The sequence below is a fragment of the Plasmodium gonderi genome (genome assembly GCF_002157705.1).
Source record: "Plasmodium gonderi DNA, contig: Chr05, whole genome shotgun sequence".
Classification (NCBI taxonomy): domain Eukaryota; phylum Apicomplexa; class Aconoidasida; order Haemosporida; family Plasmodiidae; genus Plasmodium; species Plasmodium gonderi.
Window position 1 is genome coordinate 737,042 of NW_021628930.1, and position 18,291 is coordinate 755,332.

Below are 18,291 nucleotides of genomic sequence, written 5' to 3' on the forward strand. Positions count from 1 at the left end.
TTGTTTATGTTATTTTTTATTTATGTTTTTTTTTTTTTTTTTTTTTTGTATGTGTGTGCCTGAAAAAATAGGAATTAAAAATGGTGATGAGAGGTGGGTGGGGGATTGTGTGTATTTAACTTTTTCTTTTCATTTTTAAATAATTTTGCAGCGCCTCCCTCTTTTTAGGTGTTAAATTTTCCGTTTAATTTTTGCATATAGATGTATATATGTGCACAAGGTAAGTGCAAATATGTGTATGTGTATTTTTAAACTCGATTGTATTAATACAGTACCTTGTGTACACCTATGTGTGTAACTATTTCCCATCTCCATGAAGAAATATTATTTTCATTTAATTAAAACATGGTTTCATTGTGTAGAAAACTATGCAATTGAAGGTATACTAAATTAACATTTACTTGAATGTTTTTTACTTGCCAAATCAGATATAGGCACATATGTGTTCTGCATCTCCAGATCTAAGGAAGACGAGAAAATATCTTCATTAATGCTAAATGCCCATCAAAAACATGTCAATTTTTCTTTACATGTTTGATAATTTGTCAGTTTTTTTTTTTTTCGCGCATGGGCAATGCAATTTTTCAATACATGAGAATAATTCTCCCTGCAAATATGGTTTAAAAATTTAAATGTTGCACCTATGTAGGATTATTAATTCTTCTTGATTATGTATACTATTAATATCTAGTTTTGGTATTTTATGGGTTATTTCTATTTCTCTGTTGCTCTGGATATATTTTATTTTTTTGTTGTAATTATGTGGGTTCATGACTCCATTGGATTTATAGATAGCTCCGTAGGACAGACCATAAACAGGTTTGTGTGATAAACTATTTTTATGAGTCATGTCATCTTCGATTTCGCCACCATCCTCGTAAATGCACCTCTGTAATTCTGTTGCTTCCATGGATATGGTAGGGTTCATTATTTCTTCATTTTCATCATATGGAAGTAACTCTTCATTGGGTTCATTTTCAATTTTTTTACAAACTGCACTTTTAATCATTTTATCCCTAAAGCAAAAGGGGTCTTTTAAGAAATTAATGCTTACACCGTTTACCTGAACATTGTACCCGACGTCAATTTCGGGGATAAAGGGGCCGTTGAACAGGACAGTTCGCATGATGAAAAATGAGAAGGATAAAAAGGGTCAGAAAAAATGGATGAGATAAAATGAGGGAGCGAAAATGAGAGGGAAAATATGTGAAGAAAAATATGTGAGGGAAAAAATGAGAGAGACAAAATTGGAGAGACAAAATTGGAGAGACAAAATTGGAGAGACAAAATTGGAGAGACAAAATTGGAGAGACAAAATTGGAGAGACAAAATTGGAGTGACAAAATTGGAGTGACAAAATAGGAAAAATGAAATGCAGAATATCAAGCTTCAAGCTAGAATAACACCCATTAGGTGAGGTGTACTTATATTAAACCTTATATGCACATGCACAATTTAAAGGTCAAGGAGAATACTTATTTAAAATTATCGTTAAACGTCAATGTTTTGTCTTAATTCCTTTCATGAAATAAATGCAAAGATTTCGCATTTTAAAAGAACTTTTTTTTTTCGTATGTAAAGAAAAAAAAGTTCATGTGGAAATTATTTAAAGAACTGTTTTAATCATCCAGAATAGTTTTATTAAAACATGAAAAAGAATATTTTGCATGTGGATGAATTAGACATTGAAACTGAATTAATTAATTTTTTTAATTTTTTTTTTTAACACAAATCTTAAATAAATTAAAAAAAAAAAAAAAAATAGCTGAAGTGTATGTTTATCGTTGTGCACACGGGGTTTGTGTTTTTTTTGGGAATAGCTAGATTTTTTTTTTTTTTTTTTTTTTTTTTTTTTTATGAACAGTCAGCACTTCAACTACTTCTATACGGAGAGAAATCTTGTTCATTTTCACTCACACAATTTTTGTAAATTCGAAGTTAACCATTAGTAATTTTGCATTATTTTTTGTTATCTAACAAGATCAAACCTTAGATTCTTTGAATTGTTCTACTTTAGGTTCACATCACTATTGGGATGCATTCCAAAAGTCTACAAAATTGAGTTTGTTGCATTACAGCTAAGGGAGGGAAAGTTATATTTTTACCATTGTTGTTTTTATTTTTCTAGCGATTTTAATTTATTTCATAAAATATAGCTGCGGTTTAATTTTAAAGGTGATTGTACGAATCTGTCAAATAACCAAATCAAATGTGTGTCTCATCTTGGCATTTCTATTTGCAAAAAAAAGTGTTATGTTAGCAAGACAGGTTGAGTGTGAAAGAAAAAAAATTATTTCAATAAGTTAGCTAAATATATCAGGTTTGCCTCATGGCCAAAGTATTTGCATAAAATTTGGAAATTTACACCACCCTTGGAAAAGATATGCCTTCATATTTGAGTTTATACGTATATGTTTACGCGATAGAACGAATTTTAGAAATTTTTTACTTTTCCTTTGATTAAAATATTCGACAAATAGCTTTTTTGCAACATCATACACGCAAAAAGGAGGAAGAAAGGAAACATTTTTTTTTAAATAATTTGATGATGCACGCTAAGTGGAAAAACTGTGTAGTTTATAAACATCACATAATCGAAAAGAAAAAGAAAAAATCTCTAAGTTCGTTATATTATACACAGTGATGTTTTTACACATATCCGTAAGTTCCCATACTTACATATGTACATAACATATATACACCCCATATGTACTGTGATAAAATTTTTATTTTTAATTGAGAGCATAAGGGTGTGCAAATGATTCACACACGCTCCACCCAAGGAAAATTGGATTGTTTTGCGAAACTTAATTTTTTGTTATGGCACTCGATTACTTTGAAAAAACATGTATTAAGAGCAGATAATCTTTAAACAAATTGCATTACATGAGCGGTAAAAAAAAAAAAAAAAATGTGTTCGCAATATGGGAAAATTTATCAAAAAAATTGCAGAAAGATTGTAATGAAAATTGAACAAGAGTTGCAAAAAAACTGCACAAAAATAGGGGAAAAGTTGCAAAAGAGAACATAAAATTTTGCGAAAAAGAAAAAGTCAAAAGCACATAAAATATTAGAGGTGTGCAAACTTGGTTATGCTTTTTTAATGGTTCAAAAATAAATTAATAAAATAAATACTCATGTGCCAATCGTTTGGGAATTTTATTTAATTAATATGGGGACTTGGGGGAAAGTATAAAAGGAAAAAAAAAAAAAAAAAAAAAAAAAATAGTTGCTGTCACATGAAGGGATGTTGTTTAAACATCTGTAATAATGCACGTTACTAAACCACATAAAAAGAAAGAATGAAAAAAACGTTGTGTGTATATGTATGCGTAAAGGCGTAAGCGTTCATAATTAGGATGTACAATGTTCTTATGTTTTCGCTTAAATAATGAAATTACCTATCAAACCATAGTTAAATGTAAAAAAGTTTTTAATTCGAGTTTTTTTTTTAATTAATTTTCTTATCCAAGGGAAAGCAGATACTTCCCACCAACCAAAAAAAAAAAAAAAGAAGAAATATATACACCAGGTTGCAACACCACATGTGATTATGCTTTAGGTTTAATTAAAATAATAATTTACCTTTTAACAAACCCAAAGAAATTATGGGAAATCAGTGCTGTGCAGGAAGAGATGTAAGAAAAATAGAAATAAAAAACTTCAATTAAAATTGTAGAAAAGATTATGAAACCTTTACTTCATAAGTGTGTTAAAAATCCGTGCATCAGGGAAGTCATTTTGGAACATTGCTAGCAACACACGACACACATACATATATATACACACATACATATATATACACACATACATATATGTACACACATACATTTATATACACACATACATTTATATACACACATACATTTATATACACACATACATTTATATACACACATACATTTATATACACATATACATATATATAAACACATACATTTATATACACACATACATTTATATACACATATAATATATACATTTCTCTCACACGCTCTAGTTGCTTTACAAAAATAAACTGCAAGAATTTGGAATAGAGGGTTCAAAGACAATAAGAAAATTGTTATCCTTTACAAGTAGGTTTTCTCTTTTGAGTTTTTCATGGATACAAGATTTGTTCTATTTCTATTCTCCAATTTGCGAGTTCAGTTTGTGCTTTTTATTTGCACGCCTTTATGAATAATTAAAAAAAGAGAAAATAGGAGAAAACAGGAGAAAAAAAGCAAAACAAAGCAGACGAGGCAAACGAAGCAAACGAAACGCACAGAGCGAGCGAAATAAAAGAGACAAAATAACATTGCTCATTTTTTAGGTAATGATATTCTAAGGTTCGACAAGGCATATGACGAGAATGATGTTCAGGAGTTTGTGAATTTGTGTTCATCCACTTGTGAGGTAAAGACATGACAAAATAAAAGAAATTACATGCATGTATACACATGGTTTTATTTCACACAAACATACACCTCTTGAACGTATATATGTATGCATGTGGGTACATATATTTCCTTCTTTTTGTAGATTGAAAAGCTAGAGGATAGAATGCACCCATGGGCTGCGGACCCGAAAACGATTGGTGCATTATCGGCGACTCAGTTGGCCATATTGGCCAGTAAAGAAAGTACGAAGAAAAAAAAAAAAAAAAAAAAAAAAAAAAGACGAGCGAAACACATTTACAGAGTATCCTACTTTTTTTCTTTTTTTTCCATTACCAAATAGTTTTATATGTGAGTGATAAGAATCTTGTACAGTAGTGACGAGGACTTTTGTTTCAATTTTACATATTTAAAACACATGCGCTTTATTAATTTTGTATCTTTTGCCAGATGAACCACATTACAAAGATGCCATTCGTGAAGCCGATGGAATACCTGTTTTCATAAATCTGCTAAAATCACATGTAATAATATTTCAAGGGGGGGGGGAAGAATGCTTTCTTTTAAATGTTCAGAAGTTACTATGCTTTTTTTTTTTTTTTACATTATATATATGTACATGTATATGTATATATATTTTTTTTTTTTGGACAAACAGGAATTGGACAGAGTGCACGCGTCGGTCGTGGCGTTATCCTTTTTGTCTGTGGATAGTAAGAATCAAAGGAAAAGCAGAAAAAAAGCGCAATCATATATATATATATATATATATTGAGAGAAGAGGAAAAATAAAACTAAGTGATCAATGAACATATTGTACGAATCGGGTTGGATAAGCGCTATGCCAATGAACTTTCTGTAAATTATAATTTTCATTTAACTTATTCTCTTATTCCTCTCTCATCTTACACTTGTAGATGTGAAAAACTGCATAACCATGTTTGAAAATGGAGTTATGCCTTACCTAATCAGCGGGATGAAGTCAAATATAGACGGGATGAAAGCTGCTTGTGCCCAAACATGCAGAAATATCTTTGTATTAGGTGAGAGAAAATGAGTAATGGGGTATACGCATTCAAGGGAGGACAACGAGGCACGTTGCCATTGTACATTACCGTGCATATATTTTCATGTGTACATGTTTGTATTTTCCTATGGTATATCATTAATCATTTTTGCAATTTTTTTCTACACTTTAATTTTTACAGATAAAAAATATAAAAAGGAATTTTTAAAATTAGGGGGAATTTCCCAACTAGTGAATTTGCTCGAGATGTAATAATTAAAAGGAACGGGACTCGAAGTTGTATATAGAAATGAGTTCCCTGTTATGTCTTCGTTTACAAATTTGATTGCCAATTTGTTTTTCGGATTTGTTTGTCTACCCATTTACCCACTTTTTTTCTTTTTTACATTTCATGTACATAGGCCACCGAACTATGACGATAGTCAACCCCTGTACACACAACTAGAGGCCATTTATCACTTGGAGGATTTTATACTGGTATGAAGAAAACTACGCTTTATGGGGATAATTAAAGACACATACATTTTTTTTTATTTACTTCATTTTTGCGTCAGTTAAATTTATTGGTAAAGAGTTTGGTGCAGATGAAACCAATGGGGTTTAATCAGCATTCTGCATGTATAAAAAAAAAAAAAAAAAAAAAAAAAAAAAAATGCACATGGAAATTATAGGATGAACAAATATACACAGAAAGTAGACGCCAAAAAAAAAAAAAAAAAAAAAATGTTCGTGAAATGTACCGACTATGCACATGCATTTGAAAAAAAAAAAAAAAAAATACCAAAACATCACACTCATTTTTATTTTGCCTTTTTTATTTTTTTATTTCCCCTGTTGGTACAGAATGATGGAGACGAAGTCCCCGAGTTTTTGGAAGCGGTTAAAAAATCCAACGCAATTAAAAATTTGAAAAGTCTTCAGCAGGTATGGGCAGAAGAATCTTTCTATTATTTTTTCCCTCCTATTTGATGCGATTACGCATGTTTGTATTTATATATGTATGTATATATGTATGTATATATGTATGTATATATGTATGTATATATGTATGTATATATGTATGTATATATGTATGTATATATGTATGTATATATGTATGTATATATGTATGTATATATGTATATATGTATGTATATATGTATGTATGCATATATATATATATATATATATATATATATATATATATGTGCACACACCCATAAATCCTCATGACGTGCATGTATTAATTATTATCCCCCTTTTTAGTGCCCAGAGCAAGACGTAGCTGAAGCTTCAAATGTTCTCCTATTGAGACTTACGGATTAAATTATATTCATTTAGTTTATTTACATACATGTGAAAGTATATGTATGTAAGTATAAGCACATTCGTGGCATGCCGTATACACACACACGGTCGTCTGCCCTCGATATTATATTACGTTATATTGTATATATATATTTTTCCATTTTTTTTGTGTTTGTAAGAATGTGATACTTACATTAATTGTTCATGTGTGTAGTAATTAAAATTTTTTTTGTACCTTCTCCATCATGATCACCCAAAAAAAAAAAAAAACCTACACACATATATGTATATGTATATATATATATATATATCCAAACAATCAAGTGTTCACGCAACCCTTTGGCCATTTAGATGTGCCTTAAAGTAAGACCCATCTCTTATTTTCCAACATTTGTTTCTTGTAAATTTTGTCCCCATCTGTTATCCCATGCGTATAAGTATATATATAAAGCTTCCTTGATTGTAGAAGATTTATAAATTTTCATCATTATGTAATAATTACAATAAAGTGTAAAATATTTAATTTTTTAAGTCAAAAGAATGGCCCTTTTTTTTTTTTTTTTTTGCACATTTTGCACATTTTTTCGTGAACCTGCATTTGTGTGTATAATATACATGATACTTTCTCCAAATTCACTACCTTTATGTTCATATAAAAAGTGGATTTTTCGGAGAGTTTACTTTTTTTTTTGACATCACGCAATTCATCTCTTGCGTGTGTCAGAATTATGTGCTGCGGATGGATGGTTGCTGATTACCTCCACCACCCATACTCATTTGTATATTGGGATTTCCTTCGATTCCAAAAGCATTTCTGAAAAATTGGATATGTTTTCTAATCCCCGTATTTCACTCTTTAACTGTGGCATACAAACGATGTGAAAATCGTTCCCATATAAATTTTTGATCTGCGTGAGATATTTGGACTGTAATTTCCTTCTGGATATATATACATCTTCCAATTCTTTTGTCTTCTGAATTAGACTATTAAAAGATTCTTGAACATTTTTGTCTTTAATTTGTTTCAATAAACTTTCACAATGATCTACATTTACTGTGGTAGAATCTAGGGGAAAAACGACCTGATTTACAACTATATTATAGCATGAAATGTTCTTTTTTGTAAGTTCTTGTATTAATCTTTCGGTTTCATATACACTTAAAAATTCAGGGATACAAACACATACAAATGTTGTTTTTAAAGGATTCTGAAAATTGGATTGAATACTAATTGACATTGCATTGAGATGATTGATCTTTTCGTATAATCCTTCTAATTCCATTTCATTGTTTGTAAAACTTTTTAACATGTTTAAAGTTCCTTTCAGCTTTTCTCGTAAATTAATTAAATATCCCAGTGCCTTTTTTAGTAATTCAGGAAAAGCTAGTAATCTTAATGTATGCCCTGTCGGTGCTGTATCAAAAACGATAACTGAATATTTCATGTTTTTTATTGATTGCATTAATTCAGCAAAACATAGGGCTTCATCAATTCCTGGAAAACTTTGTAAAAGTTCTGGAATTATATTATCAAAAAATTCGGTTTTATTTAATTTAAATGCAGTGTTTTCTGAAAAAGTGGTGTCTATTTCCATGCAGTATAAATTGTTAAATGAATTGATTAGGGTTGGTTTATTTGTGAATTTTTGATTAAATGCATCACTTGTGTTGTGTGCTGGATCGGTAGATAACAGTAAAACGGATTCTCTTTTTTTGGCTAGCTGGACAGCTATGGAGCAAGATGTGGTGGTTTTACCCACTCCACCCTTTCCTCCTACAAATATCCAATTTAATGTCTTATTTTCAAGTAGCTTGTTCAAATTCGTATCGTATTCTTCGTCATCATAATCGTCACTCTCTAAGGTTAGGGAGCATGAAAGGGATTCAGAGTCACTCATTTTGGTGCTGTTCGAAGTGTTAATCAAATTAGAAAAGTTTTTTTACGTTTCTGGGTTTTCTTTTTTATAGACTCTTATAGTATATATACTTCTATGGATTATTTTTACCTTTTTTTTATTTGGTCCGTCTTTTCTGATCCGCTTTAAACACTTTCGAACTTTTTTTCCAACCCTGAGAAAAATCATAAAACCGTTTTTACATTCCTTGGGTTATCAATTCTGCTGCATGGGTTCTTTTTCTTATTCCAACGAGCAAGTTCATACCTACGTAAATAAGCACAGTGTCTTGTAGAGTATTATACATACGAGATATAATTTTCATCAAATAAAACTAACTTTCACCTTGAAATGAGAAAAGGGGTTTTGTATTTCTCTTTTTTTTTTTTTTTTTTTTTTTTTTTTAACATGCACGATTACATATAAACCGGGGAAGAAGCACAGGAAAAGTAAACTTTTAATGGCCTATTTTTTTTTTTATCTTGTACAGATCTGATAAAATGTAAATTACCGTTTTAAATAACATATATTTTTGTTTAAAACGTTACCTGCGCGCCCAGTTGGGTGATCTTTTTTTTTTTTTTTTTTTTTTTCTTTGTATGTAATTAATGAATGCATTTGATAAGTTTGATAAGTTTAATATGTTTAACATGTTTAATGCCGTTTATGCAATGTATTTTTATGAACATATTTTCGTGCAGATGTGATCGATCATAGATATGCAGCCTTCATGAGGTCATCAAAAACTCTTTAAAACTGCATGTGAACGTGAAAAAAAAATTCATTATTCAAAGTTGTACTCCTAAAAATTAATATCTTATTTTTAGATTCATTTAGAGGAATTTTTTTCTTTTTTTCTTTTTTTATTTTTTTTTTCTCTTTGTGCACAAGTTGGAGATGAAAAGTTCGGGGGTAGTAAAAATAAATCGGGCAAGAAAAAGCGTATACGACATGAGTATATAAAACTACATACATATATAACATTTGAACATAATTCTCTTCTAAATTATGCATTCACTTTTGTGTTCGCGTATTTCTCTCTCCCCAGTGCACTTTGGCTTTTATTAAAAGGGAAAAAATGGGAAGGATAGAAAAAAAAAAAAAAAAAAAAAATCATAAACAGCTTTTTTTAATTTTATAATTTGTCATGGAGTTTACTTGTTTGCACTTTCCTGGAAGACAAGCAAGCTGTTAAACTTGTCATTCGGATGTAATTTTTCGCCAAGCTCGAGAACTTCAATCGCTTGAATCGATTCCCCTTTACCCCGACCATCTCCCAAAATAAAATAAATAGAATAGAATATATAGAATAGAATAAATAGAGTAGCGTACATAGAACAGCATAACATAGATAGAAAAGAATAAATAGAATATATGTAATAATGCAAAAAGAGAAAGAGAAATGAAAATCTGGTGGTGGGTCCAAATGTGTGCCGGAAGAGGCACATGCAAACCTGTACTCAAAGGGAGCAGGTTTCATTTCAGTTTAATGACAAACAGAATATGTGAAATGCAAAAGGATCGAGGAATATTTGAAAAATTAGTACAAGTAGGAAAGTACAATGTTGAAAAGAATGGAGATGATGAAAAAGACTGCATAAATGGTAGTGCAATGAACAAAGAGAATTTTAAAAAATACAGTGAATATATAAAAAAGGATTATGACATGTTAAAAAAAAAGTTACGAGATGCAAAAGAAAATTATTTTAAAGGAAGTTACGAAGAGCACCTATTCGATTGTATACAAAATAATGATTATAAAGATTTAATTATAGCAGATGTAATTTATGAAAAAGAGAAAAATGTTTTATGTATAGGAGAAGGAAATCTATCATTCAGTACACTGATCCAAAAAAATTTAAGTTCATGTAAAGTAGTTGCTACTTCAATGGAAAATGAAAAGACACTAAAAAAAAATTTTGGAAATGTCTTTTCCAAAAATTTAAAAATCTTAGAATCACATGGGGGTATTTATGTTCCTGAAATAAATGTGGAAACAATTTATGAACAGTTCCCAGAAAATACATTTGATGTTATTATTTTTAATTTTCCGTTCGTCCTACCATCAAATGATTTTATACAATCCAAGTGGAAGATACAAATTGATAAATTGATGGATGACAAGACCAGTTACATGAAATATTATAAAAAGTCAGAATATTTTTTACTGAATAAATTATTTTATTGGCTATTTAAAAATTCTTCTATTTTGCTAAAACATAATGGATTCTTACATGTGCGTGTTAATGACAAATATTTAACATGTGATTTTTCCAACACCTTTTCTTTATCTCTTGTTCAGAAAATTGATTTTTCAAATTCTTACATGGTTTATAAATCTTTGCGCTATATCCCAAGTATGATGTACAATTCTTCTTCTTTTCGAAATGATAGTTCCAGTTCCAGTTCCAATTCCAATTCCAAAAAAAATGTTATGTTTACATCTCACGGGAAGATTTTTAAAACTTTTAAAATGGCTCACACGTCAACATTAATTTTTCAGAAGGGGACACCTCCCCCCAAGGACGACCATCGCTAGTAGCCACTCCCTGCATATCGAGACACTTCTCTCCCATTTTTGCTACTCATCAGGGCCATTCGTCACGGGTACCAAAAAGAACTATTCACCATGGTTACCAAGCAGAACTACTCATCTCATTGTCATCACCTGTGCTTCCGAAGAGCGAAATTCACCACTTTATTGTTCTGTAAAATATCATAAACGATGCTGGCAGAGGAAAAGTTAAAGGGACAGCCGAAATGCAGCATGAGGGATTTATACTTTTTGACCTTGTCGGAAAATATTTTGTTACATTTGTCCATTTTTCCCTTAAAATGATCCTTCAGTTTTACCTCGTTTATGAAGTCATTATTATTACTGCTTATCAAAGTAGTAACCTCTGTCCCATTTTGGTACATATACAAATTTTTTTTTTTTTTTTTTTTTTTTTTTTTTTTTTTCCCTATTTTTTTTCTGTTTGTGGTATTGCACCATTTAACTGTGTAGGATGGGTTCATAAAAAGATATTTTCTCCAGTAAACTGCCATATCCACTGCAATTAAATTTATGTTAATGTCATTTGATTTAATTAAAATGGAAGAACATAAAAACAATTCAAGAACTTTAATTAAAATATGTGCTCTATCTCTTCTTGATTTATCATCCATATACAAATAGTCATTTCCCTCATCCATTATATTGTTATTTTTTTTTATAGATAAATCGAAAGTTAAGTTCCCATTTTCTATGTACATCTTATCGTACCAATCATACACAACAAACCTTATGTCTTCCTCGTCAAATCCCCTAAAAAAATAATATTCATCATTTAATTGTTTTAATGTATTGGACTTTCTCCCTTGTGTTTCCATAGTTTCTCTCTCTTGTTTGACATTTGTGTTATCATCATTTTTTTCATTCTTATCCCAATATTTTATTATCTCTCTGCTTAATACGCTGTTATCAGTTCCATGATTTGGCCCATCGGTTAATCTATCAGCTAGTCCATAACTCAGATGCATATCCCGCTGAATCTCATCATAGTTCCTCATAAAGAATCGATTCATAAGATGATTCGACATGTATGCTTGTATAACATTGTTTGGAAATGTCAAGACATCTGTGAGAGATTGTCCTGGTTTTGTTGTTCCTTTGGCTTGTATGATACCCCGACTACAGGTTCGATTTGCATCCGCAGAGATGCAGGAGTCACCAGAACCTATTTCACTAGAACCCATTCCATCTCCCCTCTCATGGACATAATTCACATACGCAGACATTAGATGCATCTTACTGTAAACATTCTCAATGGAATAAGAAAAGTCCTTTAATCGACAGGTCTCAAAAAGTGTCTTGAACAATTTTTTATTTATATTTTTTATGAGACAAGAAGAAACAGCAAAACATCGATAGAATAGAGATTTTCTAGAAGGGTAACAAAACTTTATAAGGATATGATTTATATTGTCCAATAGAGATAAAGGTAAATTAGACATATTATTGATCACATAATTTTTATCTTCATACATACATATACTAACATCATTTCTTAAATTTAATTCTTTCATAGAAGTTTTGTCTAATTTGTTTGCGTTATATATTGATATTGGTTTTAATCCATGTGTGTATTTAAAAAAGTAGTTTATGTTCTTATACTTTTGAACTTTATTTTCATAGATAGGGCACAAGTCACATGCATAGCATATTAACTCTACTAATCTCTTGACACCACAATTTGGAGGATACACAAGAAAAATAATGTTGTTTTTGTCTTGATGAATATTTGATTTGTATTTCAATTGTTTAAGTTCCTTACTAGTATGTTTACCACATGATTGATTAGTAGCTTCATCTGACTCTGGGAAAAATTTCTTCAAAATTTTGTATAATTTAAAGATTTCATTTTTATGGCCTGCAATTTCGTAAAGGCTGTTGGGTCTAAAAAAAACGCTCCACAAACTCGTTACAATTTTTAGCTTTTCGCTTTTCTTCATATTCTGTGTTATTTTTTTCTCGAAAGAATTCAAAACCTCACTCTTCGCTTCTTTTTCTTCATTGGGTGTTAATCCTGATACGTTTGTCTCTTTGAAATATTCATCTGGTGATATATATTCCAGGGATGAATCCTCTTCTGAGGATGGGAAATTTTCTCTCTCGATCACACGCTTGCTTTCTTTTTCTTCTATCGCTGATTCTTTTCCTTTTCCATATACAACAGATGTGCATGTGTGCGTTTTTGTTCTTCTCGTTACTACATCCTCTTCGAATTGTGCTTTCAGAGAATATATATCTGTTGGATACAGAGTACCACTTTGAATTGTATTCATATGATTGTCCATATGATCCTCTGCCAAAGCAGATCCTCCATGGGCTAATCCAACGGGCGTAGTCATCAGCAGATCATCACTAATACTGCATGTTGAGAGATCATTACACAATTTCTGAGCTAAAAGAACAAATTCAAAAGACTTTTCTTCATTCAGAACAGAGTGCACTAACTGGTAGTACCTAGTTCTGTAGACATTCATCATGGAGTTCATGTTGGAATGAAATTTCTCCCTTGCCATGTGTAAGAAGATGAAAAAATTATTTAATCTTCTGGTAAAATGGGAAAGAAGCATTTTTTTATCTCCAGAATTAGTAGCATCTGAAATTTCAACTATATTTTTCTTTATCATTTTGCAAAAGTGTTGTATTTTTTTCTCTATTACAGAATTAGATGCATTGTTTATATTCGTTTCATTAAGCATGAATTTGTATCTCTTTGCGTTATTTTTATTTATGGGCGTAAAAAGATTAATGCGTTTTTTTATATCTATATTTAAGTGGCACAAAATTCCTTTTTCGTCAAAGATAGGACCATTATAATTTGACATTTTTTTTATAAAATCTTCATTTAAATCTTGCCCAATGATTAAAGAATTACTTCTCCGTAAGTTGTTTGTGATTCCATAACCAAAATCTTTTAATTTTCTGACTAATGCAAAGTTACTGAATAGTGTGAATTTTCCCGCGATGAAGAAGGTGAAGGGTTTGTTTGAGTTGTCCCTCAAAAGTTCCCGTGGGGTGGTATCCATCAATTTGGATTCCTCCCAAATTATACTCTTCTCACCGTGTCCTTGAGAATTTCCTGTCTTCAACTCTGCATAATCATTATACTCTCTGTCAAAGTAGTACTTATTTAAAATTCTTAGAATTTTTATTTTTTTTTTCTCATTCAATATATCATTTACATTATCATTTAATCTAAAATTGTTTTTAATGGATGTTAATTTTTCCTGTACGTTATTTTGTAGTTCATACAACTTGCTTTTGTAATTATTTCTAATCGTGCTATCTTTTTTTTTTCTCTCTTTCTTTTTTGCCTTTCCCCCCAATTTATCGCCTGTTTCTACATGTTTAGCTAAAACAGCTTTTCCAGTCTCACGTGAATCGCTATGTTGATCATGGTGATTCTGATTATCGTCTTCGCTGCCATCTTCGTCATCGTCATTATCATCATCATCATCGTCATTATCATCCTCATCATCGTCATTATCATCCTCATCATCGTCATTATCATCCTCATCATCGTCATTATCATCCTCATCATCGTCATTATCATCCCCATCATCGTCATTATCATCCCCATCATCGTCATAATGTTCAGTACTGACAGCGCTTCCCATATAAGCATTACTCTCTGACCACTCCATTTCTTCTTTCTTATTAAAGTTGTTAATAAATCCTATGTTTAGACAAGTTTTTCTACCAGATTTATTCGATAAGCTCTTTCTTCCATTGTCATCATTCGCGTCCGTTTTCATTTCTCTACCAATACCTTTATGTGCACCTACAACAGTGCACCTAATTCTTCCAATTCTTAATCTCTTCGTTTTGGCACGCTCCAACTCGAACTCATTATCTGATTTTAAAATTCTTTTGTTTTCTTTTAGATAATCTTTCCTATCTTCAGATGGGGGACTATTATCTAGTTGTTCATTTTCAGATTGCTCATCATTTGTGTGTAGTTTTTTTTCTCCCTTTATCTCACCGGAGCTATTTGTTTTGTTTTGTTTTTTATTCCCACTTTTTTCACACTTGGCATAAATTAAACAGTTCTTTTGCTTATAACTTTCTCCATCTGAAATGGAATTCCTTTTGTAGGATGCGTTTTGTTTTCTGTACGGTTCAGCTTTGTCCACGCATTCCTCTGCATGTCTCACCTTGCGTCCTATCCTATTTCCCCTAACTGTGCTCTCTATACCACTTTGAGTGCTACTTCTCACACCGTTTCGTGTGCATCCCAGACTAGTATCACTTTCATCACTATCTGCACTACTCAAACCATCCTTAGAAATATCATCCCCCTCATTCACATTAACAGTAATTTGAATATCATCACCAAAAAAATTTACTAGAGAAATTTTTCTCGCTTTCACAACTTTTGTGCAATTTTGAAAAGACGGGGAAGGAGAGGAACACTCACTGTTTTCATTTCTGATATCTCTTTTACTGGGTTCTACATTACAAGTTTCACTGTTATTATTTCTCTCTTCAAATAAATTGGGAAAACAATATAATTCAGGGTTATTTGAAGAATCTGCAACGGAAGCACTATTTAAATCATCTTTTTCTGCAATGTTCATATTCAGTGATACATTGATTTCATCCGAGTCTTTTTTTTTCCTCTTGAATCCCCTTTTTGTTTTATTCACACTGTCTTGAGATTGGTTCTGGAAGTTTTTCAGTGGAGCCTCCATTTTGTCACACATGTGTTTTTGGCATTCTTCCATTTTTGCTTCTACTTTTCTATGAATCTCTTCTACATTTTCTTCATCATATTCGAGCTTCCACACTTCATCTTCTTTCCATTTTAAGGGTGACTCAACAGTAGTAACTCTGTTCGCATCTCTCGATAAAATGGATTTAATATTTGTAATTCCACAACTGAGTTCACGTGAATTAATGCTGATGCGATTTTTTTTATTTTTCAATTCATTTTCTGTACTTGGTGGTGCAGAAAAGGGGTTCTGCTTTTTTGTGATATGTTCGATTTTTCTTGTCTCCCCTTCTGCATTTACATCATTGTGTAAATTTTCATCACATGTTGGGTAAATTATTTGTTTCAAAACAGCGTCTTTTGGATGTGGGTTAAAATTTATCATAGTACTTACATCAGATGAATGTTCATTAGCAGGTCGTGCGTCCTGACAGGTGAAGATGCTAGATGACTCGATGCTTTTGTTGATTCTGGCACTTTTGTTCACTTCAATACCATTGTTGATTCTGGCACTTTTGTTCACTTCAATACCATTGTTGATTCTGGCACTTTTGTTCACTTCAATACCATTGTTGATTCTGGTACTTTTCTTCATTTCAACACCATTATTGATTTCGATACCTTCGTTGATTTGGACACTTTTATTGACTTCGCTACTTTTTACAATTTTGAAAAAATTGGTAATTTTGCTTGTGCATTTTTCCTCTTTTTTTTTTTTTTTCCTCCTATCGTTGTTTGTCCTTGTGGGGATTTCTCCCCTATGGCTATCTACTCTCTCATCTTCACATCTAGGATCCTTCATAACCTTTCTGTGGCCGTAGGTGTTGGAGATGTGTAAGTGCTAAAAGAATATTTTCTCTTGGCTTATTTCCCACCTAATCTCCCTTTGGATGAAAACCTTATTTAGGGATGTCAAATGAGTTAAGCTTCACGGGGTTGTTAAAATTTTTTTTTTGCATTTTCAATAAATAAACTAACGAATAAACATTTCACCTTGCTTGGCTGCCTAGGACTTAGTGCATTCCCCCTTTTTTGCTTATTTTATGCACACACATGTACATATAAATACATGTATATATGCATATCTTTTTTTAGGAGAAAATTTCAAAAGGTGCATGAGAGAAAAAAAAAAAAAAAAAAAAAAAAAAAAAGATAAAAAAGATAAAAAATAAAAAATAAATCGCACATCATATATATATATATATATACATATATATTTTTTTTTTCACAAATTAAACCCTCATTTGTGTAACAAATGAATATTTACACATGCAATGTGCTGTACACTTATTTTACACGCATTATATGTATGCTGCATTTTTTTGGTCACTCGCTTTTCCCTTTAGAAGACAGTTAAAAAAATGGGGATATAAAAAAGCCCTCAATTTGGGAAAGATGATTTTTACCCATCCAATATAAGGGGTTATCCCAAATTGTGCTTAAAAAAAAAAAAAAAAAAAAAAAATGAATTATGCATCAGAATGTTAGGAGGGACGATGTGGAAGTAGTGCAGTGTGGAAATGGTGCTGTGTGGAAATGGTGCTGTGTGGAAATGGTGCTGTGTGGAAATGGTGCTGTGTGGAAATGGTACTGTATGGATGTAGTGCTGTGTGGAAATAGTATGAATGGAAAGAATGCTATTGTTGACTCGCAGATGATCATGTGAGTACTTCCGCGTGCTGAATGCAGCAGCATTAACACACTCGTGGGATAGAACACATAAAACATAAGACAAAAAAATAGTTCCATAGAGGAGAAAAAGCATACTACGTGTTTAAAATATATATGACGAAATTTTCATTATATTGTGTTATATTGTATGTATTAATATATATATATATATATTTTCCAAATTTTACACTAAAAATCCCCAGTGTGTAATGTTAGTTCGACGATCATTTACACTGCTTCCTCTTGTATATTTTATGAATCCTAAACTCTGCGGATGGAGGGAAAAAATGAAGAACGAAACCTCGTAAGAGATATAACACTCTTAAAAATAAGTTGACCAGCTTAAATTTCATTACAAATTAACATCCCCTATAAAGGACACTAAAGCATACGTTATGTACATGCTTGGTATTTCTTGCGCATGTAGATGCATTTCATGGTTTTTTTTTTTTTTTTTTTTCTTTCGTACATAATTTATTTCATATATAAACATATTAAAATTTCTTTTTACAAGTCCTCTATGGATGTGCTACCACCAATATCACTATATTATCACTATTTTTTCTGGGTCAGATCTCTTCCCTGTAATTTTCAATATTTTATTTTCTTTGCATTTTTTAATTTGAAAAGCATTTTCAGGTGGAGAACCGGCCCTAGGTGGGGGTAAGACATATATATATAATGACACATATGTTTATAAGGGCATATTTTCACCTTATGGGTCATACACGTTGATGGACTTATCTAATATATCAAAAGGTCAGAAAAATAGG

The 18,291-nt window shown here is 31.1% G+C and overlaps 5 protein-coding genes across 5 annotated transcripts; 2 read left to right on the forward strand and 3 right to left on the reverse strand.

The window, feature by feature from the left end:
• Nucleotides 1–628: 628 nt before the first annotated feature.
• On the reverse strand, nucleotides 629–1,126 carry PGO_051770 (hypothetical protein, conserved; the record flags this gene model as incomplete). The annotated part of the gene is made up of 1 exon (XM_028686555.1): nucleotides 629–1,126. One exon carries the CDS (start codon nucleotides 1,124–1,126, stop codon nucleotides 629–631), a length of 498 nt encoding a protein of 165 aa, XP_028542356.1.
• Nucleotides 1,127–3,608: 2,482 nt separating this feature from the next.
• PGO_051780 (armadillo-domain containing rhoptry protein) lies at nucleotides 3,609–6,708 on the forward strand (the record flags this gene model as incomplete). Its single annotated transcript, XM_028686556.1, has 11 exons — nucleotides 3,609–3,638; nucleotides 4,001–4,076; nucleotides 4,313–4,395; nucleotides 4,522–4,621; nucleotides 4,827–4,900; nucleotides 5,035–5,089; nucleotides 5,294–5,419; nucleotides 5,585–5,651; nucleotides 5,805–5,880; nucleotides 6,247–6,327; nucleotides 6,649–6,708. The coding sequence occupies 11 exons, from the start codon at nucleotides 3,609–3,611 to the stop codon at nucleotides 6,706–6,708; spliced, it is 828 nt and encodes a 275-aa protein (XP_028542357.1).
• A 755-nt stretch (nucleotides 6,709–7,463) lies between these two features.
• Nucleotides 7,464–8,588, reverse strand: PGO_051790 (arsenical pump-driving ATPase; the record flags this gene model as incomplete). The annotated part of the gene is made up of 1 exon (XM_028686557.1): nucleotides 7,464–8,588. One exon carries the CDS (start codon nucleotides 8,586–8,588, stop codon nucleotides 7,464–7,466), a length of 1,125 nt encoding a protein of 374 aa, XP_028542358.1.
• A 1,399-nt stretch (nucleotides 8,589–9,987) lies between these two features.
• On the forward strand, nucleotides 9,988–11,124 carry PGO_051800 (hypothetical protein, conserved; the record flags this gene model as incomplete). Its single annotated transcript, XM_028686558.1, has 1 exon — nucleotides 9,988–11,124. One exon carries the CDS (start codon nucleotides 9,988–9,990, stop codon nucleotides 11,122–11,124), a length of 1,137 nt encoding a protein of 378 aa, XP_028542359.1.
• Nucleotides 11,125–11,249: 125 nt separating this feature from the next.
• On the reverse strand, nucleotides 11,250–16,649 carry PGO_051810 (hypothetical protein, conserved; the record flags this gene model as incomplete). The annotated part of the gene is made up of 1 exon (XM_028686559.1): nucleotides 11,250–16,649. The coding sequence occupies one exon, from the start codon at nucleotides 16,647–16,649 to the stop codon at nucleotides 11,250–11,252; it is 5,400 nt and encodes a 1,799-aa protein (XP_028542360.1).
• Nucleotides 16,650–18,291: the final 1,642 nt, after the last annotated feature.